This window comes from Haematobia irritans, chromosome 5, assembly GCF_050003625.1.
Source record: "Haematobia irritans isolate KBUSLIRL chromosome 5, ASM5000362v1, whole genome shotgun sequence".
Lineage (NCBI taxonomy): Eukaryota > Metazoa > Arthropoda > Insecta > Diptera > Muscidae > Haematobia > Haematobia irritans.
The window spans coordinates 120,116,910-120,144,619 of NC_134401.1; the positions used below are offsets into that span (position 1 = coordinate 120,116,910).

Sequence of the window (27,710 nt, forward strand, 5' to 3'; positions counted from 1 at the left end):
AAAAATATGACATTTTTCGGGAAAATATGCAAAAGTTCATCTTGAAGTCCCAGTTTTGCTCAAGTGAATTCGACAAACATGAAAACAATTGTGCATTTTTTATTTGCGATCCTAATATATTTTAGAGGGGATTGAGACAAATATTTCGATACAATGACAATGTAGCGGAAAAAATGTCCATTATTTAAAATCTTACCTTGTGTTATAATGGCGAATGTCCGGTGGGAGAATATCAAGGATTGAAACTACACCAAGTTAAACCTTAAAGACCACACTAGATATGTTAGTGTCTTCAAGACGTCAGATATAACTTCTGATTTCTTAGAATAGGAGAGTTTGCAAAAACTATTGGCGTGAAGTATAACGAAATAAACAAATGTTGTGTTAGTGTCCCGCATTTGATTGATTCATTAACTTAAGCAGTCCGTTTCTGTTTGAAACAAAAATAGACGTGCCTATATGTAATAGGCATTTTTAATTAATGTGGTATCGCAAAGGACTTAATAGTCGAAGGGAACCTGAAAAATACAGGCGGCTTGTCACTTAAACCTAACCTAACTTAACCTTACTACTCTTATAGAAGTATTTGAAATTAATGTTGATAGATAGAAAGTTTAATCAGATGTTAATAAATTGATGATAAAATTGATTTATTCCATTTTAATTCATTTCAAAGGTGCATTTATAAAACTAACATATCTTGTGTTTTTATTAATGTTAATAAAAAAACTGAGAACATTAAATAAAAATAAAACCAGGAGGAAGGACAAAACTCCACCCTCCCTAAATGTATTAACGGCGATTTTTATTACGATTCTTATTATGGTTGTAATGCTGTTGTTGATGATGCATGGGATGATGTTGTGGCTTATTCAGATTCTTCTTAGTAAATGCATCCGAGTCTTCGACTACGGGACTGGTATTAGATTCAGCAGCATCTTTAGGTGTTGAATGGGCTGTCACAAAAGACAAAAATTTATATCAAAATACGATCTTTAATTTTATATCAAAAAACAAAATTCACTTACCATCCACCGGATTGGGTTTAATCAAAGAGGCTGGTTGAAATATGGTATGGAAATGTTGTGGAGATCCTAAGAAATAAAAATTGCATATATACTTAAGTAAGAAAATTATTATTATATTATTGTAATTAGTTAGATAATTACATAAGTTATGTTTGCTGGGATGTGAATTAATTATAAATGGATATGGTTAAGATAATGACAAAAGGCCTTATGATGATGCATTCCCCTTCCAGCATACAATAACATAAAATCGTCGGGATCTGAGAGTGTTGTAAAGGACTTTACACATACAAGAAAAAATTGATTTTTGCTAAATTTTGATGTTGATTATGTGAGTGAAATGAAGAAATTCCCAAAAATAAAATAAAATCCCAAAAACTCAAACCACAAACAACGAAGTAACACTTTGAAATTTTATAATATAATATATCCTAAGTATTAAGGAAAAATAATGTGAATAAATCCCATATCTGTGTTGCAATTTAATTTTAAAATCTAGGCTTTAGATTTAAAATTCGGTGACTTTCTCCAAATATCATCGTTTTAAAGAAAATCACAATTTTTAAACGACGGTAAAATTTTTCGAATTTAAGTAAAATTTACTCAGAACTTTAATGAAAAATTAAAGCAATTTCCAAATGAATAAAAAGTGTGGAGTATGTAAAATATCTATGAATATTTCTAATGAGTATGTTTTGAAATGATCACATGAAAATGGAATGAGGAACATTTTCACAAAACGGTAAATTTTGACAAACCAATTGGGCTGTAAAAAACATCCTCTGTTGACGAGGCAGGAGTTAATGGTGGCGAACAATCCATTTTTGGCACTTGCATTGGAGATGCTTTTCTATGGGAAATTTCAGTTTTTACAATAATCGTCCAATCATATTCGGCTATGGAAGTTTGGGTTGTTATGGTGCGATAATGTTTCTCCTGGAATACTGGAGATGGACTACTGGTCTTAGATCTTGAGGGAGACGGTGTTGAGGCTGAATAAATGAAGGAAATTACAGTAAGAAAAGCTAAATACCACACAATAATCTTAGGATCTAGAACTGTGATAATTATACAATAAGAAGGGGTCGCATAAATAAATGTTATTCTCTATGTGAAACGATTTTCTTTTTTCCGATAAGTTTTCTTTATCGTTTCAAAGATGAAAAAAGGCGATTTCTTTAAATCAAACATATTTTGCTTTACATTAAGGGAATACATGCGACGTTACTTCGAATACATGCCACGTTAATGGAGGGATGCTAGTTTACAATTCTTGTCCTAAATTTAATGAAAAAACAAAGTTAGGAGCAAAGATTATAAATTTTCTTTTAATTAAAATTTCATTAATTCGAATAATTTTTTTCTTAATACTGTGCAATTTGCGTGTTCTAAAACTTATGTTCCATAATCTTTCATATTAGCTCAATATTTTTTTCAGTTTACAAAGCGTTCAAAATAAATACCAAAATAATTTAGTTAAAAACAAAATCTTTTGGACTGAGTACGCATTTTTTCAAAGTAAATACAGCTAGCTGATGAATTCTTCTTGTTTTGTTAGATTTTGAACAATATTCATCTACAATTACCAAAATATTCCTCACAAACTTTTATAGAAATAATTTTCTATAGAAATAAAATTTTGAAAAAATTTTCTATTGAAATACAATTTTGGCAAAATTTTATATAGAAATAAAATTTTGACAAAATTTTCTATAGAAATAACATATTGACAAAATTTTTTGTTGAAAAAAAATTTTGACAAAATTTTCTACAGAGATAAAATGTTAACAAAATTTTTTATGGAAATAATATTTATATAAAATTTTCTGTTGAAATAAAATTTGATAAAATTTTCGATAGAAATAACATTTTGACAACATTTTGTATAGCAATAAAATTTTGAGAACATTTTCAATAAAAATAAAATGTTGACAAAATTTTCTATAGAAATTAAATTTAGACAAAATTTTCTATACAAATAACATATTGACAACATTTTCTATAGAAATAACATATTGACAAAATTTTCTGTTGAAATAAAATTTTGACAAAATTTTCTATATTTAGATATAACATTTTGAGAAAATGTTCTATAAAAATAATATTTTGAGAAAATTTTCTATAAAAATAAAATTTTGACAAAATTTTCTATACAAATAAAATTTTGACAAAGTTTTCTATAGAAATAAAATTTTGAAACAATTTTCTATAGAAATACAATTTTGACAAAATATTCTATTGAAATAAAATTTTGACAACATATTCTATAGAAATAAAATTTAGACAAAATTTTCTATAGAAATACAATTTTGAAAAAAAAAAATTTATAAAAATAAAATTTTGAGAACATTTTCTACAGAAATAAATTGTTAACAAAAATTTCTATAGAAATTAAATTTAGACAAAATTTTCTGTTGAACTAAAGTTTTGACAAAATTTTCTATAGAAATAACGTTTTGACAAAATTTTATATAAAAATAAAATTTTGAGAAAAGTTTTCTACAAAAATAACATTTTGAGAAAATTTTCCATAAAAATAAAATTTTGAGAAAGTTTTCTGTAAAAATAACATTTTGACAAAATTTTCTATAGAAATAAAGTGTTGACAAAATTTTCTATAAATTTTTGACAAAATTTTCTATAGAAATACAATTTTGACAAAATATTCTATTGAAATAAAATTTTGACAACAAATTCTATAGAAATAAAATTTAGACAAAATTTTCTACAGAGATAAAATGTTAACAAAATTTTCTATGGAAACAAAATTTAGACAAAATTTTCTGTTGAAATAAAATTTTGATAAAATTTTCTGTTGAAATAAAATTTTGACAAAATTACCTGTAGAAATAAAATTTGGACAAAATTTTCTACAGGGATAAAATGTTAACAAAATTTTCTACAGAGATAAAATGTTAACAAAATTTTCTATGGAAATAAAATTTAGATAAAATTTTCTGTTGAAATAAAATTTACTATAGCAATAAAATTTTGAGAACATTTTCAATAAAAAAAAATTTTGACAAAATTTTCTATAGAAATAAAATTTAGACAAAATTTTCTATACAAATAACATATTGACAAAATTTTCTATAGGAATAAAATATTGACAAAATTTTCTGTTGAAATAAAATTTTTACAAAATTTTCTATAGATATAAAATTTAGACAAAATTTTCTACAGAAAATTTTCTATAGAAATAAAATGTAGACAAAAATTTCTGTTAAAATAAAGTTTTGACTAAATTTTCTATAGAAATAACAGTTTGACAAAATTTTCTATAGCAATAAAGTTTTGAGAAAATTTTCTATAAAAAACAAAATTTTGAGAAAAAAATTCTATAAAAATAAAATTTTGAGAAAATTTTCTGTAAAAATAAAATTTTGAGAAAATTTTCTATAAAAATAAAATTTTTAAAAAATTTTCTATAGAAATAAAGTGTTGACAAAATTTTCTATAGAAATAAAATTTTGACAAAATTTTATGTAGAAATAAAATTTTGACAAAATTTTATGTAGAAATAAAATTTTGACACAATTTTCTATAGAAATAAAATTTTGAAACAAATTTCAATAGAAATACAATTTTGACAAAATTTTCTATTGAAATACAATTTTGACAACATATTCTATAGAAATAAAATTTTGACAAGATTTTCTATAGAAATAAAATTTAGACAAAATTTTCTATAGAAATAAAATTTAGACAAAATTTTCTATAGCAATAAATTTTTGAGAAAATTTTCTATAAAAAAAAATTGAGAAAAATTTTCTATAAAAATAAAATTTTGACAAAATTTTCTATTGAAATACAATTTTGACAACATAATCTATAGAAATAAAATTTTGACAAGATTTTCTATAGAAATAATATGTAGACCAAATTTTCTATAGAAATAAAATTTAGACAAAATTTTCTATAGAAATACAATTTTGACAAAATTTTCTATACAAATAACATATTGACAAAATTTTCTATAGAAATAAAATTTTGACAAAATTTTAGGTAGAAATAAAATGTTGACAATATTTTCTATAGAAATAAAATTTTGACAAAATTTTCTATCGAAATACAATTGTGACAACATATTCTATAGAAATAAAATTTTGACAAGATTTTCTATAGAAATAATATGTAGACCAAATTTTCTATAGAAATAAAATTTAGACAAAATTTTCTATAGAAATACAATTTTGACAAAATTTTCTATACAAATAACATATTGACAAAATTTTCTATAGAAATACAAAATTTTCTATATAAATAAAATTTTGACAAAATTTTCTATAGAAATACAATTTTGCAAAATAAGATTTTTTTGTTTGGTAGTCTTTTGGTAAAATTATGTTTGTGGCAACCGCACGGACGAAAAATACTGTTTTTCGTATGTTTGGGTGTAAAAATTATATGTTTGGAACTCAAATTGTGAAACACAATATTTTTAAGTGCAAACATATGATGTTCATAAGCTAGCATAACATGTTTGGGGCATATATGTTATTATGTTAGAACATATTATGTTTGGGACACAAAATGTTTGTAAATATAATATGCTTAGATGCAAATATATAGTAATTTGGAACTAGCCTATAAACATATATGTGTTTAGAAAGAGAGTATGGTGCAATTAAAATAATGGAATTAACCAATAATGGAATTAACCAATATATCCACACAAAGAAAATTTCATTAAAGTTTTTTACTATCAGTGTTTGCCCTACGGAGAAACATTATATGTTTGAACAATGTTAGGTTAGGTTAGGTTATGTGCAAGCCCGATGTATCAGGCTCACTTAGACTATTCAGTCCATTGTGATACCATATTGGTGACTTCTCTCTTATCACTGACTGCTGCCCGATTCCATGTTAAGCTCATTGACAAGGGACCTCCATTTTATAGCCGAGTTCGATCGGCGTTCCACTTTGGCGAGAAACGACTTAGAGAAGCTTTGACACACTCAGAAATGTCACCAGCATTACTGAGTTGGGATAATCCACCGCTGAAAAACTTTTTGGTGTTCGGTCGAAGCAGGAATCGAACCCACGACCTTGTGTATGCAAGGCGGGCATGCTAACCATTGCACCACGGTGGCTCCTATAGATTTCGGGCAAATTGCGGTGTCTAGGTCAAATCACGAAATCGGGCTATATGGGGGCAAACCATGGACCGAATAACTTCATATTCCGCACACTTATTTATGCTCCCAAAATACGTCTAGAATTTTGAATTTAAGAAAAATTGTATAAAATTTGATATTTCGATGGGTTTCAAACGGAAATTTTTTTTTCAAAAAAGTTTTTTTTTCAGTTTTGAGATTTGAGTTATGAACGCATGTTTCTGGAATGTTAATCTTGTCACGAGAAAAATGTAACACAACTATGTCATTTTATTGGAAATTTTATATCGCTACATTTCTAACAAAGATTTTCCATTACCCCGAAAAAAAAAAACGAAACATTATGCTCTTGAAATATGTTTGAGGTGATGATATTCCTTCTCGGGTTGTAATCACTGCCCGAGAAGGCAATATTTTTTTTAAAGTAGGCCACATCAAGGGGATTTGCTTCCTTTGCCGTATTCAGAAAACAAAAAACATATATTTTGAATTCAATCACAAAATTAATTAATCCATAAATAAACGTTGTATATAAATTAAACAAATGACACAAAATGAAAAAAGGAGTCACAAAATTTTAGAAAGTGTTAGGAATTAATAGAAAGGTGGCCAAAGATAGTCACTACAGTGTCCGAAGGGTAATAAGTATATACGGCCGTAAGTTCATCCAGGCCGAATCGTATGTACCCTCCTCGATGGATTGCGTAGAAACTTCTACTAAAGACTGTCATCCACAATCAAATTACATGGGTTGCGGTAACACTTGCCGATGGCAAAGTATTTTAAAACTTTTTAACATCATCTTTCTAATTGTAAGTTAGTCTATGCGGGATATCTATTAGACAAAAGAAAGGTCGATTAAATACGTATATATTCAGTTTTTGACCGGTATACATAGGGAAGAAATATTTACGAACCGATATGAACTTTTGTGTGGTAATTTAGAGCCCGTATTGAAATATGGGGGCTATATACAATTATGAAAATGAGTCTACCAAAAATGGCAGACTTTTTACTCTTTGGTATGTTAGATTGTTAGAATTCTTTATGTTTTGGAAGATTTTGCAAAATATTCCCCTCCAACTAAGAGGTGCTTCATACAGTTTCTATAGAAATAAAGGGTGATACGGTCAAAATTTGGTCAAGGGAAAACGGGTGTAAATCGGTGAAATCGTTTATTTAAAAAATCAAATTAAATTTCTTTTTCAAGTGCAATTAGTATAAAATTCAGGAAAAATATTCAGTTAGGCTTTCGCTTTTCCAAATCCGAATTGCCGGGCCTCACGCTTGACACCTGCCATCAGATTTTGTACAGCCACCTTGTCCACCTTCTTCGCCGCAGAAAGCCAGTTTGCCTTGAACTGCTGCTCGTCCTTAGCAGTTTTTTTGGTCTTCTTTAGGTTCCGCTTGACAATAGCCCAGTATTTCTCAATTGGGCGGAGCTCTCGCGTGTTGGGAGGGTTCTTGTCCTTGGGAACCACCTGCACGTTGTTGGCGGCATACCACTCCATGGCCTTTTTACCGTAATGGCAAGATGCCAAATCCGGCCGAAACAGTACGGAACAACCGTGTTTCTTCAGGAAAGGCAGCAGACGTTTATTCAAACAATCTTTCACGTAAATTTCTTGGTTGACAGTCCCGGAAGCTATGAAAATGCTGCTTTTCAAGCCACAGGTACAGATGGCTTGCCAAACCAGATATTTCTTTGCGAACTTTGACAGTTTTATGTGCTTGAAAATATATGCTACCTTTCCCCTTCCTTTTGCCGTATAAAACTCCTGTCCCGGAAGCTGCTTGTAGTCTGTTTTGACGTAGGTTTCGTCGTCCATTACCACGCAGTCAAACTTCGTCAGCATCGTCGTGTACAGCCTCCGGGATCGCGCTTTGGCCGTCGTATTTTGTTTATCATCGCGATTTGGAGTCACTACCTTCTTGTAAGTCGATAGTCCGGCTCGTTTTTTGACTCGATACACGGTTCTAGACGATACATCCAGCTTATTTGCGGCATCTCGGAGAGAGAGGTTAGGGTTTCGCTTGAAACTACCGGCAACTCTCTTTGTCGTCTCAGCGGCTTCCGGTTTTCGATTTCCCCCCGATCCAGACTTCCTGGCTATCGACAAACGTTCCCCAAACACTTTAATTACATTTGTAATGGTTGATTTGACAACTTTTAGCGATTTTGCCAGCTTTGCGTGCGAGTAGCTCGGATTTTCGCGATGCGCGAACAAAATTTTGATACGCTGCTCTTCTTGCTTGGACGGCATTTTGACAACTGAAGAGTGAATTCCAAAATCAAAATAGGAGCAACATTCTACACACACACACCTTCAAAATGAGGGGTGTTCAGGTTTTTTAAATGCAAAATTGAAAGAAATACGTCAAGTTTATATTGACCAAATTTTGACCGTATCACCCTTTAACACTTGACAAAATTTTCTATAGAAATAAAATTTTGACAAAAGTTGCTATAGAAATAAATTTTTGACAAAATTCTATATAGAAATTATATTTTGAAATGAAATGAAAATTCGACAAAATTTTCTATAGAAAAATAAAATTTTGGTAGATTATTTTTCGCTCGAGTGGCAATCGTGACTTTTCTGTGATTGAGGATCCGTTTATCTGGGGGCTATATAACTATAGATTGATACGGACCAATTTTGGCATGGTTATTATCGGTCATATACTAGCGCAATGTGCCAAATTTCAACCGGATCGAATGAATTTTGCTCCTTCAAGAGGCTCCGCCCAGCAAAAACTCCTATTACCAGGTATGAGTACAAGTATGTCTGTGCCAAATTGGTAACAACTTCTTCGTACATATATCAGTAGTAATACTTTTACACGGGCATGACTTTGGAGGAAAGTACTTCCGTGCAAGCATACCAGCAGTTGTAAAATAAGTACTTCTTCGCAAGCATACCAGCTCTCCAAAAATAATATCTTTACCATAAAGATGTCCACTGTAGAGCCGAACCCGGACCTCAAGATATGATTTTGATTACCGGCATTAATAGAAAGAATCACTTTTTACCTACACAGGAAAGTTAATATTTTTAAATCCTACACGGATGAAAAAGACTGTTTTTCATATGTTGGCTATAAACATTATATGTTTGGAACACAAATTTTTAAACACAATATTTTTGAGTGCAAGCATATAATGTTCATAAACTAGCATAACATGTTTGGGACATATATGTTAATATGTTAGAACATATTATGTTTGGGACATAAAATGTTTGTAAATATAATATGCTTGGATGCAAACATATATTAATTTAGAAATAGCCTATAAACATATATGTGTTTAGTAGCTTGGAGCGCTATTTAACAGGGAGCGATATTGAATTAAGTTGGTGGTTGTTGCTTGTTATTACAAAATTAACATTTTATTTTTCCTTGGGCAATTGATCAGCTACTTCTTTGATCCTTACAAACTGTGTGGTCCGCTGTTCGAATCCCCGCCCGGCAAAAGGTAAAATTAAAATAAAAAAATCATACAATTGAATAATTTCTTCTACAATGTTTGTATTACAGAAAAAGTACTAAGAACTAAAAAAGCTCGTGGAAGTGAGAAAGATGTGGGGGAATATACAATTGGGCAGAAACAAAATTTCGAGCATTCAGGTCGAAAACCTATGTTGTTAGCACCTATATTACCTGTTTATTTTCATAATTCGTTATGATTGTAAATATATAAATAAATAAATAAAATTTTGAGCACAATATTGTTTGGGAGAATTTTTTTTAAGCATATAATATTTTTGGGTGCAAAATGCTTCCAAACATATTATATGTTCACATAATAACATAAGACAACATTATTGAATTTGGATGCAAAAATACAAAATGTTTGGAACTTAGACTACCCAAACATATATCGTTTAGACCAATATGCTTTCAAACATATTATATATTGGAAGAGATCAAACATATAAATGTTTGGGCAATACCCAAAAATGTATATGCTTGAAGCAAAATATGTTTGGGAGTATATGTTACAGAAGCGATTTTTTGTGAGCGTGCAGGTAATACTACCAGCAGTAACTTTTTTATTACCGGTATTACTGAAAGAATCACTAGTGCTTACTAAGTTTTTGCTGGGCGGAGGCCAAAACTGGGGATCGGTTTATATGGGGGCTATATATACGGACCAATTTTTTCATGGTTGTTATAGACCTTATAATAACACTATGTACCAAATTCCAGCCGGATCGGATGAAATTTGCTTCTATTAGAGGCTCCGCAAGCCAAATCTGGGGATCGGTTTATATGGGGGCTATATATAATTATGTGCCGATATGGACCAATTTTTGCAGGGTTGTTAGAGACTATATACCACCACCATGTACCAAATTTCAGCCGGATCGGATGAAATTTGCTTCTCTTAGAGGCTCCGCAAGCCAAGTCTGGGGATCGGTTTATATGGGGGCTATATATAATTATGTGCCGATATGGACCAATTTTTGCAGGGTTGTTAGAGACTATATACCAACACCATGTACCAAATTTCAGCCGGATCGGATGAAATGTGCTTCTCTTAGAGGCTTCGCAAGCCAAATCCGAGGGTCCGTTTATATGGGGGCTATACGTAAAAGTGGACCGATATGGCCCATTTGCAATACTATCCGACCTACATCAATAGCAACTACTTGTGCCAAGTTTAAAGTCGATAGCTTGTTTCGTTCGGAAGTTAGCGTGATTTCAACAGACCGACGGACGGACATTCTTAGATCGACTCAGAATTTCACCACGACCCAGAATATATGTACTTTATGGGGTCTTAGAGTAATATCTCGATGTGTACAAACGGACAAACGGAATGACAAAGTTAATATACCCCCCATCCTATGGTGGAGGGTATAAAAACAATTCATTTAGTGTCCTAACATAACAAGAATGCATAAAAGTTTAATAGCTTTAGAAAGGATTTGGATTCATTTGCCTTGCGGTGGAAAACTTGAAATTTGACGAATGAAAATTACATTTATTTAAATTTAGTTTCGCCCTAAAGATTTTTTTGTATAAAATAAAAACCAATATAATTCCTTGGATTGACTTACCTATAGCTGATTTAACACCAGATGCTGCATTCAAGCTAGCTGCAGATTCATGACCAGGTGTCGATTTTTGTTTTGTTTCAGATTCTTGAGCCACTGACAGGGTGTGTTTCATTGGTTGTTGACTTTGTTGCTTGGGAGTAATGGTTGTTGATTCCTTTGGATTCGTTGTCTCCGATTTTGACTCTTGATTTTTGGCTATCGAGACATTCGATTCGGGTGAGGAAGGGAAGGAAAATTATAAAGATATAGAAAGCAAAGGCCAAAAATAGGATATTTTTTTGAATTTTCATGAGGATGAGGATTTCATGGGAATGTGATGAGGTTTGTTTTTTTTTCTTCTACGATATCGGAGATGTTTTTAATGATTCCATATAGATTAATTTTTAATTCACTTCTTGATTTATTATTGATATATGATATTGGGATCTTCAAAATTCAATTTCAAAGTAGTTTTGTTTTGAGCTTTTCATATATAACGTTATAAAAATTCATGCTTAAATGTCTATTTTTTTTTTGTTTTTTTGCTTGTATAGATGTATGTGCGCATTGGTTAGTGCGTATGAAGAAATTACTAAAAATCTAGACAAGATTCACTAAATCTAAAAACCATTACCGACTTCTGTGCTCTTGTTGGTCATTGGACTATTCGTTGTTTTGTTAGTTGGTCCTGTGGGAGTTTTTAGCTTTTCACTGCCACTGTCGGCATCAGAATTTACTTCAACCTTAATGTCACTGATGGGCTTGGGCATGGGTCGATGATGTGTATTTCCATTTTCTTTCACTTCAACCACACTGCGGTCCAGAGATGATGTTTTTTCGGATTGTGCTGAATTTTGTGGTGCCATTTTTGATTGTTCCTACGGAATTATTAATTGAATTTAGTGGGCTCAGAATTATTAACATTAAATAAAAATTATATAACTTTAAAAATATATAGTTATAAAGAAAATAACGATATAAATCTCGGCATTAAAAAATATTTTCTAAATTTTAACAATTTCTTACATTCTCTGAGGTGTATAAGTGGCTCAATATTTTGTGGGAGGGCCCCTGCTTTAGTTCATATTGAACTTATGTGAACTTTATACCCACGTTTAGTTCATAAGATGTTTAAGACATGCTTAAAAAAAAGGAAAATTTTAATGGGCTATGGAAAATTTCAATTTTCGCAAGAGGTAGTCCATTCTTGCTATAAAACGCGTAAATACCTATAAAAGCCAAATCTGAATCGGATAGATTTTGCTCTTCCAAGGGGCTCCGGAGGGCAAATCTGGGAATCGGTTTATATGGGGGCTATATATAATTATGGACCGATTTCGACCAATTTTTTTGCATGGGTGTTTGAGGCCATATATTAACACCACGTACCAAATTTCAGCCAGATCGGATGAATTTTACTTCTCTTAGAGTCTCCGCAGGCCAAATCTGGTGATCGGTTTATATGGGGGCTATATATAATTATGGACCGACGTGGACCAATTTTTGTATGGTCATTAGAGACCATATACTAACATCATGTACCAAATTTCAGCCAGATCGGATGAATTTTACTTCTCTTAGAGTCTCCGCAGGCCAAATCTGGTGATCGGTTTATATGGAGGCTATATATAATTATGGACCGATGTCGACCAATTTTTGCATGGTCATTAGAGACCATATACCAACACTATGTACCAAATTTCAGCCGGATTGGATGAAACTTGCTTCTCTTAGAGGTTCCGCAAGCCACATCTGGGGATCTGTTTATATGGGGGCTATATATAATTATGGGCCGATGTTGACCAATTTTTGCATGGTTGTTAGAAACCATATTGAAACCATAACCATTTGAAATTTGTCTTAGAGGCTTCGCAAACCAAATTTGGGTGTCCGTTTATATGGGGGCTATTCGTAAAAGTGGACCGATATGGCCCATTTGCAATACCATCCGACCTACATCAATAACAACTACTTGTGCCAAGTTTAGAGTCGAAAGCTTGTTTCGTTCGGAAGTTAGGGTGATTTCAACATCGGACATGCTCAGATCGACTCAGAATTTCACCACGACCCAGAATATATATATATTGCTCTTAGAGCAATATTTCGATGTGTTACAAACGGAGGGTATAAAAATATGGGAAACATTTAAATCTGAAGCAATTTTTAGGCAACTTTGCGAAATTGTTTTTATGGTTTATCGGTCGATAGATATGTATTAGAAGTATAAGAAAATTGGAGTTATTTTTACAAGTTTTCGACTTATCAATGAAGTTATGAATTACAAAGAAAATGTGGGTATTTTGGCCAATTTTGACGAAATCAGAAAAACATATATATGGGAGCTATATCTAAATCTGAACCAATTTCAACCAAATTTGGCACGCATAGCTAGAATATTAATTCTAATCTCTGCGCAAAATTTCAATAAAATCGGATTACAAATTTGATCTCTGGGGTCATATGAGTGTAAATCGTACGAAAAGTATATATGGGAGCTATATCTAAATCTGAACCGATTTCAACCAAAACATCGAGAACATTAATTCTACTCCCTGTACAAAATTTAAAGCAAATCAGGGCAAACTTCTAGCTTCTGGGGCCATATAAGTTCATATCGGGAGAAAGATATATATGGGAGCTATATCTAAAACTGAACCGATTTCTTCGAAAATCAATAGCAATATTGACACTGAGCAATATTGACAAAGACACCATATGTTTATCTCGTCTCCTTCTGGGTGTTGCAAACGTATGCACTAACTTATAATACCCTGTTCCACAGTGTGACGCAGGTTATATGTAGCATCACGTACCAAATGTCAATCGAACCGGATGCAAATTGCTACACCAAAAGGCCCAGGAAGTCAAATTGGGGTATCAGTTTTAGAGGGCGACCGAAGTAGACTCCACTATAATTTTTTTTCTATAGAAAAATTTTTAAAAATTTTTACTTTTAGAGAAAATTTTCTAAAAATTTTATCTCTATAGAAATTTTGTCAAAATTTTATTTCTCAAATTTTATCAAAAAAAATCTCACAATTTTAAATTTATTGAAAATTTTGTTAACACCCAGCAAAAACTAGGTAACGACATATCATTACAATTTACATTACTAGGAGTAAAGCTGTCATTACACGTTGCATAACATTGCGGCGAGTTATAATGACTTACTTGTAATGACCAAAAATAAATACTTTTCGGTAATTTTCGAATTGTTATTCTCAAATTTTTAGACAGTTGGCTGTTAACGACTTAATAAAATAGAATAAATGATGGTACCATTAGGTATAATTATTCACATAATTGAGCACTTACATAAAAAATCAAAAAGAATATGCAATTTAAGGGTAATTCTGAAGATTTTTCCGTTAAGAAATTTTTATCACAAATATTTTATAATAATTGTGTTTAATGACATTATCACATTATGTTTTAAATAAATGCTTTCTTATACCTCATTCACATTACACTTCCAAAATGCACTTAAACTAAATTTCAAATGCAATTTGCCTTATAAAAAAGGGACTTAAAATCCACTTTTAGTAGATTTCGAACCTACACGCAAAGAAAAAAAAACGTTTGGAAAACGAGTACCGAAAACGTTTTTCTTTTGTTAGAGTTTTTTGAATTGCTTCGAAAATTTTAAACTTTTATCACCAAAAAAATTCCTTTGTTAAAAAATTTTTATTTTTTCAATAAAAAAAGTTATTTTTGAAACCACAACACAGTCCATTTCGTTTATATCAAACACTGTTCTTTTCTGACTTTAGGTCTTTAATAAGACACATTTTACAGTTCAAAATTTAATATAGGACAATGTAATGTTCAACATTTTTTCGGAATCTTCCGAACATCTCTGGAATATATGTAAAATAAAAAAAAACTTTGGTCGAAGCAGGGATCGAACCCACGACCCTTGGCATCCAAGTCAGACGTAGCAACCACTGCTCCACGGTGCCAAACTAAATGTTTGTTTCTGTTAAATAAACTTTGTTTATTCGGTTCGTGGGCGCCGCAAGCTATGCTATCTAAATATAACTTAAATGGATAATTATCTATTGATGACCATAACAGGTACATAGCTCAGTGGGTAGCGTGTTGGCTTACAAAGTGCATGGTCCGCGGTTCGATTCTCCGTCCAGGCGAAAGGTAAAAAAATTTAAAAAATTTATAAAATCGTATAATTTCTTCTACATTGTTGGTATTACAGGAAAAGGTGTTAAGAACAAAAAAACCTCGTGGATGTGAGGGAAAATGCAATTAGCAAGAAAACATTTTTTTTGAGTTAGTCTTTATGAAATTGTTTTTACATCCTGGAAAAAAATAAACGTTTATCACAAAAAGTATATACTTTTCTTCCAAATACACTTCCTTACAGCGAAAAGCAAATGAGAAACGAACTTTGTTTGTCTAAAATTTCGTTTGGGAGGAAAGAATTATTTTTTTGCGTGTAATGTGAATTGGCTATTGGATATATTATAACGTATTTCACGAATCAAACACCCTTAAACAACCTACATTTATTTCTATTTTATGTGTGAAATTAATTTCCGTGTAATCTTATTTAGATGATTTATTAGATTTTTTGTATATTAATATAATATTCGTTTCTATTCAAGTAGTGCTCCTATTACAGCATCACTCGCCATATTTTGATCCATTGTAATCGGCGATAGAAATCAATATTTTCGAGATTTGGTTGTCTGAGACAATAAGTGGCTATTTTGCAAGCTATTGTGTATTTACGAATAAGTCATTACATATTACGTGATTATATGCTTTAAAAGGGCTACTTATTTTATTGCCGAAAGTATGCCTGGGGAGAAGTACTTTCCCCCTAGGACTTGCGTATCCCAGCAAAAAAAATTGGAAGTTCTTCCAAAGGAACAACTTTAAAAGCACTTCCAGAAGATGCACTCCCAATGATATTCTTTATTGTGAATTTTTGAAAATATTTGAGGTCAAACGTTTCTGACAAGCTATAGAATCCATTAAAAATTAAAAATAAAAATTAAAAATTATTTGTTTGACAAAATTTTTAATTTACATCCAAACCATTGAATTCGGATCACACCTAAAGAAGTGATGCAAATTCAGTGCAACGGCTGTTGAAATGGAGGACTTCCGTCCTATGACAAGCCCATGTTAAATTCATCGCTTCTGCGTCAATTTTGCACCACTTCCGGATCCAAAAAGAACATTTTCATTACTTTTTTGGCGACGCTTTTCTTGCTGTGATGTAAATGTAATCCGATGCGATACCAATTAATAAGTGGTTATTAATTTTTAAATAGGTTTACCTCCAAGATTACCGGTAAATCAGAGTTTTTACTGGGCATGTTCACCTCTAAGGAATATATTGTCCAAATTTTACTTCTATAGAAAATTTTGTCAAAATTTTATTTCTATAGAAAATTTGTGCAAATTTTATTTCTATAGAAAATTTTCGCAAAATTTTGTTTCTATAGAAATTTTTTGCAACTTTTTTTTTCTATAGAAAATTTTTGCAAAATTTCATTTCTATAAAAAAAATTTGCAAAATTTTATTTCTATAGAAATTTTTTTGTTTATATAGACATTTTATTCAAATAATTTTTTCTCAAAATTTTATATTTATTGAACATTTTTTTACCATTTTTTACTTCTATAGAATATATTGTCCAAATTTCACTTCTATAGAAAATTCTGTCAAAATATTATTTGTATAGAAATTTTATCAAAATTGTACTTCTATAGAAAATTTGGTCAAAATTTTATTTCTGTAGAAAATTTTGTCAACATTTTCATTCTAAACAAAATTTTGTTAAAATTTTTACTTCTATAAAATATATTGTCCAAATTCTATTTCTATAGAATATTTTGTCAAAATTTTACTTCTATAGAAAATTTTTTCAAAAGTTTATTTCCATAGAAAGTCAAAATTTTTACTTCTATAAAATTTTTTGCCAAAATTGTTAATTCTAATATTTCTTAGTTAGAGAGGAATATTTTGCAAAATTTGCCAAATACTTCAAGAATTCTACCAAACAGTAAAAAATCTACCATTTGTGGTAGAATTCTACCAACTCTGGTAACCATGTTTGCATCACATTTGGGTTTCACACACGATATTCTATTCTTGGTCGTGGTGAGATTCTGATTCGTTCTAGCGATGTCCGTCCGTCCATCTGTTGAAATCGTGCTGACTTCCAAACAAAACAGTAGTTCGGATGGTATTGCAAATGGGCCATTAGGTATATACCCCCCATATAAACTGACCCCCACATTTGACTTCCGCATTCCCTTGGAAGACTAAATCTTATCTGATACATTTAATACGTGATGTTAGTATATGCCCTCTACCAACACCCATATAAACCGATACCCAAATTTGACTTCCAGAGCCTCCTGGAAGAAAAAATTTCATCTGATGCGATTGAAATTTGGCCTTCTGTCTCTTCTCATAAACCAATAAAGAACTAAAGTGCTTATGCAGATATTTAATCTGCCTTTTTATTTAATATAGACCCCATATGGACTAACTTACAATGTAGAAGACAATGTTACCACAACCCAAGTACTTCCTTTGTGCATAACCATCTTTAGTAGCAATTTGTAAACAATCCATGGTGTTGGATACATACGAATCCTGACCTGGCCGAACTTTCGGTTTTGGTCGACTTTTTTTACACTTTGTCTTAAAAATCAACTTCTCTGATTGTTATGAAATGTTCATGGAACATATAGGAAATATATCCAGTAAAAAAGCTTATTCCAATTTTCGACATAGGATAGGGGAAAGGGGGTCCACCGTGGTGCAATGGTGCAATGGCATGCCGGCCTTGCAGACACAAGGTCGTGGGTTCGATTCCTGCTTCGACCGAATACACAAAAAGTTTTTCAGCGGTGGATTATCTCACCTCAGTAATGCTGGTGACATTTCTGAGGGTTTCAAAGCTTCTCTAAATGGTTTCACTGCCGTTCGGACTCGTCTATAAAAAGCACGTCCCTTGTCATTGAGCTTAACATGGAATCGGGCAGCACTCAGTGATGAGAGAGAAGTTCACCAATGTGGTATCACAATGGACTGAATAGTCTAAGTGAGCCTGATACATCGGGCTGCCACCTAACCTAACCTAAAGGGGGTCCTCTCTTTTGCCGAATTTTTGAAATGCTTAAAAGCCCTTACACTAAAAGAAGAGTTTTCTTTTCTGAGGAACGAAATTTTTATTTTGAGGGTAAACAAGTATATACGGCCGTAAGTTCGGCCAGGCCGAAGCATATGTACCCTCCACCATGGATTGCGTAGAAACTTCTAAACACTGCCATCCACAATCGAAATAGTTGAGTTGTGGTAACGCTTGACGAGGGCAAGGTATCTTAAAACCTCCTAACACCGTCTTCCATACGTGGTATATATTAAATTAACAAAAGTTTCTGTAGAAATAAAATGTTAACAAAATTTTCCATAAAAATATAATTTTGACAAAATGTTCTGTAGAAATAAAATTTGGACAAAATTTTCTATAGAAATAAAGTTTTGACAAAATTTTCCATAGAAATGAAATTTTAACAAAATTTTCTTTAGAAATAAAATGTTAACAAAATTTTCTATACAAATGAAATTTTTATTTTTGGCTCGACCAATTTTTGTATGGTTGTTAGTGGCCATATACTAATACCACGTTCCAAATTTGAACCAGATCGGATGAATTTTGCTTCTCTAAGAGGCTCCGGAGGTCAAAATCTGTTCCAAATTTCAACCGGATCGGCTTGCTTTTCTTAGTGGCTCCGCAAGCCAAATCTGGGGATCGTGGTTATTAAAGACACTATACTAACACCATGTACCAAATTTCAGCCGGATCGGATGAAATTTTCTTCTCTTAGAGGCTCCGCAAACCAAATCTGGGCATCGGTTTATATGGGGGCTATATATAATTATGGACCGATGGGAACCAATTTTTGCATGGTTATTAAAGACCATATACTAACACCATGTACCAAATTTCAGTCGGATCGGATGAAATTTGCTTCTCTTAGAGCAATCGCAAGCCAAATTTGGGGGTCCGTTTATATGGGGGCTATACGTAAAAGTGGACCGATATGGCCCATTTTCAATACCATCCGACCTACACCGATAACAACTACTTGTGCCAAGTTTCAAGTCGATAGCTTGTTTCGTTCGGAAGTTAGCGTGATTTCAACAGACGGACGAACGGACGGACATGCTCAGATCGACCCAGAATTTCACCACGACCCAGAATATATATACTTTATGGGGTCTTAGAGCAATATTTCGATGTGTTACAAACGGAATGACAAAGTTAATATAAAGGGTGATACGGTCAAAATTTGGTCAAGGGAAAACGCGTGTAAATCGGTGAAATCGTTTATTTAAAAAATCAAATTAACTTTCTTTTTCAAGTTCAATTAGTATAAAATTCAGGAAAAATATTCAGTTAGGCTTTCGCTTTTCCAAATCCGAATTGCCGGGCCTCACGCTTGACACCTGGCATCAGATTTTGTACAGTCACCTTGTCCACCTTCTTCGCCGCAGAAAGCCAGTTTGCCTTGAACTGCTGCTCGTCCTTAGCAGTTTTTTTGGTCTTCTTTAGGTTCCGCTTGACAATATCCCAGTATTTCTCAATTGGGCGGAGCTCTGGCGTGTTGGGAGGGTTCTTGTCCTTGGGAACCACCTGCACGTTGTTGGCGGCGTACCACTCCATGGCCTTTTTACCGTAATGGCAAGATGCCAAATCCGGCCAAAAAAGTACGGAACAACCGTGTTTCGTCAGGAAAGGCAGCAGACGTTTATTCAAACAGTCTTTCACGTAAATTTCTTGGTTGACCGTCCCGGAAGCTATGAAAATGCTGCTTTTCAAGCCACAGGTAGAGATGGCCTGGCAAACCAGATATTTCTTTGCGATCTTTGACAGTTTTATGTGCTTGAAAATATCTGCTATCTTTCCCCTTCCTTTTGCCGTATAAAACTCCTGTCCCGGAAGCTGCTTGTAGTCGGCATTGACGTAGGTTTCATCGTCCATTACCACGCAGTCAAACTTCGTCAACATCGTCGTGCACAGCCTCCGGGATCGCGTTTTGGCCGTCGTATTTTGTTTATCATCGCGATTTGGATCTTGTAAGTCGATAGTCCGGCTCGTTTTTTGGCTCGATGCACGGTTGTAGACGATACCCCCCGCTTATTTGCGGCATCTCGGAGAGAGAGGTTAGGGTTTCGCTTGAAACTACCGGCAACTTTCTTTGTCGTCTCAGCGGCTTCCGGTTTTCGATTTCCCCCCGATCCAGTCTTCCTGGCTGTCGACAAACGTTCCCCAAATACTTTAATTACATTTGTAACGGTTGATTTGGCAACTTTTAGCGATTTTGCCAGCGCGAGCAAAATTTTGATACGCTGCTCTTCTTGCTTGGACGGCATTTTGACAACTGAAGAGTGAATTCCAAAATCAAAATAGGAGCAACATTCTACACACATACACCTTCAAAATGAGGGGTGTTCAGGTTTTTTAAATGCAAAATTGAAAGAAATACGTCAAGTTTATGTTGACCAAAGTTTGACCGTATCACCCTTTACCCCCATCTTATGGTGGAGGGTATAAAAAACACGTCTATTGTTAAATCGTAGAAGGATTTATCAAATATCTATTCGCAAAGAGAAAATACCTTCTTCCTGATCGAAATTTTCCTTAGTTTTGAAATATTCTCTTTGAGAGCAATTAAACCCGAATTTATGACAAAAGATTCATCGAACTTTGGGTCTTGGTCGACCTTGATTAAAGTTTGCCTCAAAAATCAACATCTCTGATTGATATGAAGTGTACAGGGAATGTGGAAGAAGGATATGCGCCAGGGATGGAAAATACAATTTTTAAGAAAGTACAAAAAAGGTATTTTTTTTAGCGGAAAGGTATTTTTACTAAATTTCAACAAAAATTTCACTGGAAAACTATTGTCAAGAGACTAAATTTTAAAGAAAATAAAATTTTGACAAAATTTTCTATATAAATAAAATTTTGCAAAAATTTTCTATAGAAATAAAAATTTTGCAAAAAAAAATCTGTAGAAAAAAAAATGTTGCAAAATTTTTTCTATAGAAATAAAATTTTGCAAAAATTTCCTATAGAAATAAAATTTGTACAAAATGTTCAATTGAAATAAATTTTTGACAAAATTTTCTATAAAAATAAAGTTTTGCAAAAATTCTATATAGAAATAAAATTTTGACAACATTTGCTACCGAAATAAAAAATCGATAATATAGAATCACATTCTTTTTTCGACTAAAACATTCTTGATGTTCAATAAAATCCGGTTTTTGACTATGTTTTTTACAAAATCGAGATTTTCTTCCCACATGAACATGTTTGTTTTGCCATATTTGTAAAAGACTATTAGCAAATAAGGTTGATAAAGACTTTCTCAAAATATTAAAATATTTTGTCAAAGCTATTGTATCATAAATCTGATATCGACTCCAAAATGTACTAAATCATTCGCGGGGGTACTACGGTACTGACCGGGGTGAAAAAGTATTGAAAAAAGTACTATAGTACTGCATTTTCCATCCCTGATATGCGCTGAAAAATAGTATCCCATTTTGCGATATAACAGGTTGGGTGGTAAGTCCCCGGTCTGACACATAGATGGCGTCGCTAGTATTAAATGCGTATTTTTTTTTTATATAGTACCAACCTTCAAATGATTCGCGTCAAAATTTGACGTCTGTAGGTCAATTAGTTTGTGATATAGAGCGTCTTTTGTGAATCAACTTTTGTTATTGTGAAAAAATGGAAAAAAAGGAATTAAGTGTTTTGATAAAATACTGTTTTCTGAAGGGAAAAAATACGGTGGAAGCAAAAACTTGGCTTGATAATGAGTTTCCGGACTCTGCCCCAGGGAAATCAACAATAATTGATTGGTATGCAAAATTCAAGCGTGGTGAAATGAGCACGGAGGACGGTGAACGCAGTGGACGCCCGAAATAGGTGGTAACCGACGAAAACATCAAAAAATCCACAAAATGATTTTGAATGACCGTAAAATGAAGTTGATCGAGATAGCAGAGACCTTAAAGATATCAAAGGAACGTGTTGGTCATATCATTCATCAATATTTGGATATGCGGAAGCTCTGTGCAAAATGGGTGCCGTGCGAGCTCACATTTGACCAAAAACAACAACGTGTTGATGATACTGAGCGGTGTTTGCAACTGTTAACTCGTAATACACCCGAGACTTTCCGTCGATATGTGACAATGGATGAAACATGGCTCCATCACTACACTCCTGAGTCCAATCGACAGTCGGCTGAGTGGACAGCGACCGGTGAACCGTCTCCGAAGCGTGGAAAGACTCAAAAGTCCGCTGGCAAAGTAATGGCCTCTGTTTTTTGGGATGCGCATGAAATAATTTTTATCGATTATCTTGAGAAGGGAAAAACCATCTACAGTGACTATTATATGGCATTACTGGAGCGTTTGAATGTCGAAATCGCGGCACAACGGCCCCATATGAAGAAGAAAAAAGTGTTGTTCCACCAAGACAACGCATCGTGCTACAAGTCATTGAGAACGATGGCAAAAATTCATGAATTGGGCTTCGAATTGCTTCCCCACCCACCCTATTCTCCAGATCTGCGACTTTTTCTTGTTCTCAGACCTCAAAAGGATGCTCGCAGGGAAAAATGTGGCTGCAGTGAAGAGGTGATCTCCGAAACTGAGGCCTATTTTGTGGCATAACCGAAGGAGTACTACCAAAATGGTATCCAAAAATTGGAAGGTCGTTATAATCGTTGTATCGCTCTTGAACTATGTTGAATAATAAAAACGAATTTTGACAAAAAATGTGTTTTTCTTTGTTAAACCGGGGACTTATCAGCCAACCTGTTAGGATAGGGGAAGGGGAGACTTCCTTTTCGCCAACTATTTCATAGTCAATTTTCGTTGCTAGACTTTTAATTTTTATGGCATTAAGAATTTTAGTTTATTGAGATATCAGATCCCTACTACTCACCCATTCAAGTACAATGTAAAGAACCCTTCTGTTCTTAAATCGTAGTAGCAAATACCTACAACCAAAAAAAGAAAATGAAATTTCAGACAAAGGAAACTTCCCACTCATATAAGGTTTTCCCTTTGAGAGAATGTAAGCCCTGATATGATAAAACCTTTATATTTGTTTTTAAAGAAAATTATTTACCGTCAAACGTAAAATTTCTAAATTTTACGTCTAAAATTTCCTTCCCCGGAAAAGAAAACTCTTTTTCCAGTGTATGTACCCTACGAAAATGTTAACTCTTTTCCCCATATATATATATGAAATGTAATTTTTTTAAAATATTCATTTCGTTAAATAAATCGATATTTATTGAAAATGAACAGTTCGCTTAGGTGGTAATGCCGTTTCAAAGGACATAACGTTTAGTGCTGTCTTCTTTGCTAAACATCCCTGCAAGATATGGGAAAATAATACAAACTTCAGTAGATAAATGACATGCCGAAATGGAATGTGATCACTTCTTGATGCAAAGTTCAAAAGAAAATGTATCAAGAACCATTTGGTAAGAAATTCGAAAATTTTGAATTTACGGATTCTCTATCACATGTGGGGCCAAATTTCCGATTTCAATATATTGGGTAACCCAAAATCTATTAGAAATTTTATTCAGTTTTCATACCAAAGATTCGAAAAAAAGGTGATGATCACAAATGGATAATGATCGTAAAGTGTGATCAAGAAAACATTTGTGAGAGCTATAAAAAAATTATGATTTTATTTTCATGTTAGTCTCAAAACATCTACATCATTACATACTTTATTTATTGTAAATTCAAATAGTCGTACAACAAGAAAATTATTTTTTTTTTTGTTTTTGAAATAAATTTCGGGTTACCCAATATATTGCTGTAAACACTTGATTTTAATATAGACATTTAATTTAGAGTTATCGAATTTTGATATTTTTCTAAATGTTCTAATAAAAATTTAGATAAAGCAATCACCTTTTGCCTTGATGCCTGCAAATTCTCAAGAGTTTCGGCCATTTCATTTTGTTCGGAACTGGCTATACTCTCACTGGATGATGTACTAGCATCGCTTTCTTCATCTTCTTCTTGGGGAATATAGTCTTCATCATCTTCAGAATCTTCATTGGCATATTTATTAAGCATTTCCTGAACGGTCATATTTAAATCTGAATTTTCATCATCACGTGGTCTTTTGCTCGAGCTACGATCCGCCTATCATAGAAAGAAAATAATTCAGATATTTTTTTTTTTAATAACATAGTTGACTATGTCTTACCGAACTATCATTGAGTATTTGCGATAAGTAGGTCTTCTCAAATGCCTTGCTGGCCGGAGAATCGCAACTTAGTCCCGGTCGACAAACAGCACTTCCAAATAAACTACGTATCTTTCCAATCAATGTATTTTGAGTTTTGTTTGTGGTACTCGTTTGTCCTCCTGATTCCGCCAGACGTCTAGTTGCTCTTAAGGCTGGAACTCTTATGGCCCTTAAACGGCGACGTTTCACTTGAACATTGTAGACCATATTCTGAGATGTCACCGGCGAACCTCCCATCATTACCGAACCTATGGTTAACCAGAAACGTAAAACTCGTAACCATACTATCAACGGTATGAAGAATATCCATGGTAGGGGGCGTTCCAATTTGATGTGATCATTGTCATCTGAAATTTGAGAGACATTTTTGTAAGGTTAGGTTATTATATTAATCGAAAAAGTGTTTACGTATTTTGTCAATAGATGTCGTTGGAGTCATCAGTGCCAGAAAAAAATGGCCGTATTTCACAAACCTATTTGTGGACCTAAAATTCCTCTAGATTTCCAATTTCAGGCAAATTGGATAAATATTGCACAGGAAATGAAGTGGATCGATTTATATGAGGTCCACTTCAAAACAAAACCAATATAAACCATAGTCAAAGAGAGACTCTTTCGTGACCTAGACATCCTCAATATTCCAATTTTAGGCAAACCGAAAAAAAACAAGTATATACAGTAGAAAGATTGGCCGGGCCGAATTTTAAATACCCACCACAATGAATCAAATATAATAGTTTCCTTTGAAAATTTCAGGGGGGTTTGATGACAGATATTTTACCAAGCAGATGAGTTCAACCAGTACGCTTCGCACAGATAAATGTAAAGATTTTACCTATGAAGACTAGATCAGATTCTGAATTTATAGAACCAGTTTTTGTTTGAGTTTTAGAGGAATCATAAACATCTCTTGTAAGTGTGCAAGAAAATGATGAAATCACGTCTTGATTTGAAATCTAAAATCTGTAGATTTTCACCCCAATAAAACGATAAAACTAAATCATATACACTTTGTTATGGGTCTAAATCGGATAAAAACTACAATTTCTAGAAACCCTAGGAGTTAATCGGGAGTTCGGTGTAATGGGGGCTATAAAGGGTGATACGGTCAAAATTTGGTCAAGGGAAAACGCGTGTAAATCGGTGAAATCGTTTATTTAAAAAATCAAATTAACTTTCTTTTTCAAGTTCAATTAGTATAAAATTCAGGAAAAATATTCAGTGAGGCTTTCGCTTTTCCAAATCCGAATTGCCGGTCCTCACGCTTGACACCTGCCATCAGATTTTGTACAGCCACCTTGTCCACCTTCTTCGCCGCAGAAAGCCAGTTTGCCTTCAACTGCTGCTCGTCCATAGCAGTTTTTTGGTCTTCTTTAGGTTCCGCTTGACAATAGCCCAGTATTTCTCAATTGGGCGGAGCTCTGGCGTGTTGGGAGGGTTCTTGTCCTTGGGAACCACCTGCACGTTGTTGGCGGCGTACCGTAATGGCAAGATGCCAAATCCGGCCAAAACAGTACGGAACAACCGTGTTTCTTCAGGAAAGGCAGCAGACGTTTATTCAAACACTCTTTCACGTAAATTTCTTGGTTGACAGTCCCAGAGGCTATGAAAATGCTGCTTTTCAAACCACAGGTACAGGTGGCTTGTCAAACCAGATATTTCTTTGCGAACTTTGACAGTTTTATGTGCTTGAAAATATCTGCTACCTTTCCCCTTCCTTTTGCTGTATAAAACTCCTGTCCCGGAAGCTGCTTGTAGTCGGCTTTGACGTAGGTTTCGTCGTCCATTACCACGCAGTCAAACTTCGTCAGCATCGTCGTGTACAGCCTCCGTGATCGCGCTTTGGCCGTCGTATTTTGTTTATGATCGCGATTTGGAGTCACTACCTTCTTGTAAGTCGATAGTCCGGCTCGTTTTTTGGCTCGATGCACGGTTGTAGACGATACACCCAGCTTATTTGCGGCATCTCGGAGAGAGAGGTTAGGGTTTCGCTTGAAACTACCGGCAACTCTCTTTGTCGTCTCAGCGACTTCCGGTTTTCGATTTCCCCCCGATCCAGACTTCCTGGCTGTCGACAAACGTTCCCTAAACACTTTAATTACATTTGTAACGGTTGATTTGGCAACTTTTAGCGATTTTGCCAGCGCGAGCAAAATTTTGATACGCTGCTCTTCTTGCTTGGACGGCATTTTGACAACTGAAGAGTGAATTCCAAAATCAAAATAGGAGCAACATTCTACACACACACCTTCAAAATGAGGGGTCTTCAAGTTTTTTAAATGCAAAATTGAAAGAAATACGTCAAGTTTATATTGACCAAATTTTGACCGTATCACCCTTTACCACAACATACACACAGTATTCAGCACATCTAATTAGAGTTCTAGAATCTAGACCCCAAATCGGAGGGACTGTTTATGAAGGGGCTATATCAAAAACTTTACCGATACACAACATATTCGGCATACCTCTTTATGGTCCTAGAATACCCCTAGATTTCCAATTTCAGGCAAATTAGGTAAAAACTACGGATTCTATAAGCCCACGAAGTAAAATTGGGTGATCGGTTTATATGGGGCTATACCAAAACATGGTCCGATAATCACCATTTTCCGCAAATCTCTTTATTTTCCTAGAAGACCTCTAGATTTCAAATTTCAGGCAAATTGGAAAAAAACTTCGGATTCTAGAAGCCCAAGAAGTAAAATCGATATATATGGGGGCTATATCAAAACATGGACCGGTTCTCTTCATTGTCGACATACGTCTTTATGGTCCTAGAATACCTCTAGATTTCCGATTTGTGGTAAATTGGGTAAAATCTTCGGATTCTAGAAGCCCAAGAAGTAAAATCGGGAGATCGGTCCATATGGTGACTATATCAAAACATGGACCGGTACTCTTCATTTTCGACACACGTCTTTATGGTCCTAGAATACCTCCAGATTTCAAATTTCAGGCAAATTGGATAAAAACTACGGATTCTAGAAGTCAAAGAAATAAAATTGGGAGATCGGTCTATATGGTGGCTATATCAAAACATGGACCGGTACTCACCACTTCCGGCACAAGTCTTTAGGGTTTTAGAGTACCTCTAGATTTCAAATTTCTGGTAAATTGGATTAAAACTACGGATTCTAGAGGTAAACTCGGGAGCTCAGTCTATATTGGGGCTATATC

The 27,710-nt window shown here is 33.5% G+C and overlaps 1 protein-coding gene across 4 annotated transcripts in view; it reads right to left on the reverse strand.

Annotated features, from left to right (window-relative positions):
* Positions 1 to 633: 633 nt before the first annotated feature.
* Positions 634 to 27,710, reverse strand: part of Jabba (jabba) — a 42,175-nt gene continuing 15,098 nt past the window's right edge. For 3 of the 4 annotated variants that reach the window (XM_075309486.1, XM_075309487.1, XM_075309485.1), the window contains exons 3-9: positions 24,489 to 24,877; positions 24,188 to 24,424; positions 11,825 to 12,068; positions 11,212 to 11,406; positions 1,787 to 2,020; positions 1,029 to 1,094; positions 634 to 956 (exon numbers count right to left, since the gene is read on the reverse strand). In XM_075309486.1, the coding sequence (XP_075165601.1) occupies positions 793 to 956; positions 1,029 to 1,094; positions 1,787 to 2,020; positions 11,212 to 11,406; positions 11,825 to 12,068; positions 24,188 to 24,424; positions 24,489 to 24,877 (1,529 nt within the window). In that variant the 3' untranslated portion in view covers positions 634 to 792. The remainder of the gene's footprint in view (positions 957 to 1,028; positions 1,095 to 1,786; positions 2,021 to 11,211; positions 11,407 to 11,824; positions 12,069 to 24,187; positions 24,425 to 24,488; positions 24,878 to 27,710) is intronic. The other variant, XM_075309488.1, reaches the window with a different exon arrangement.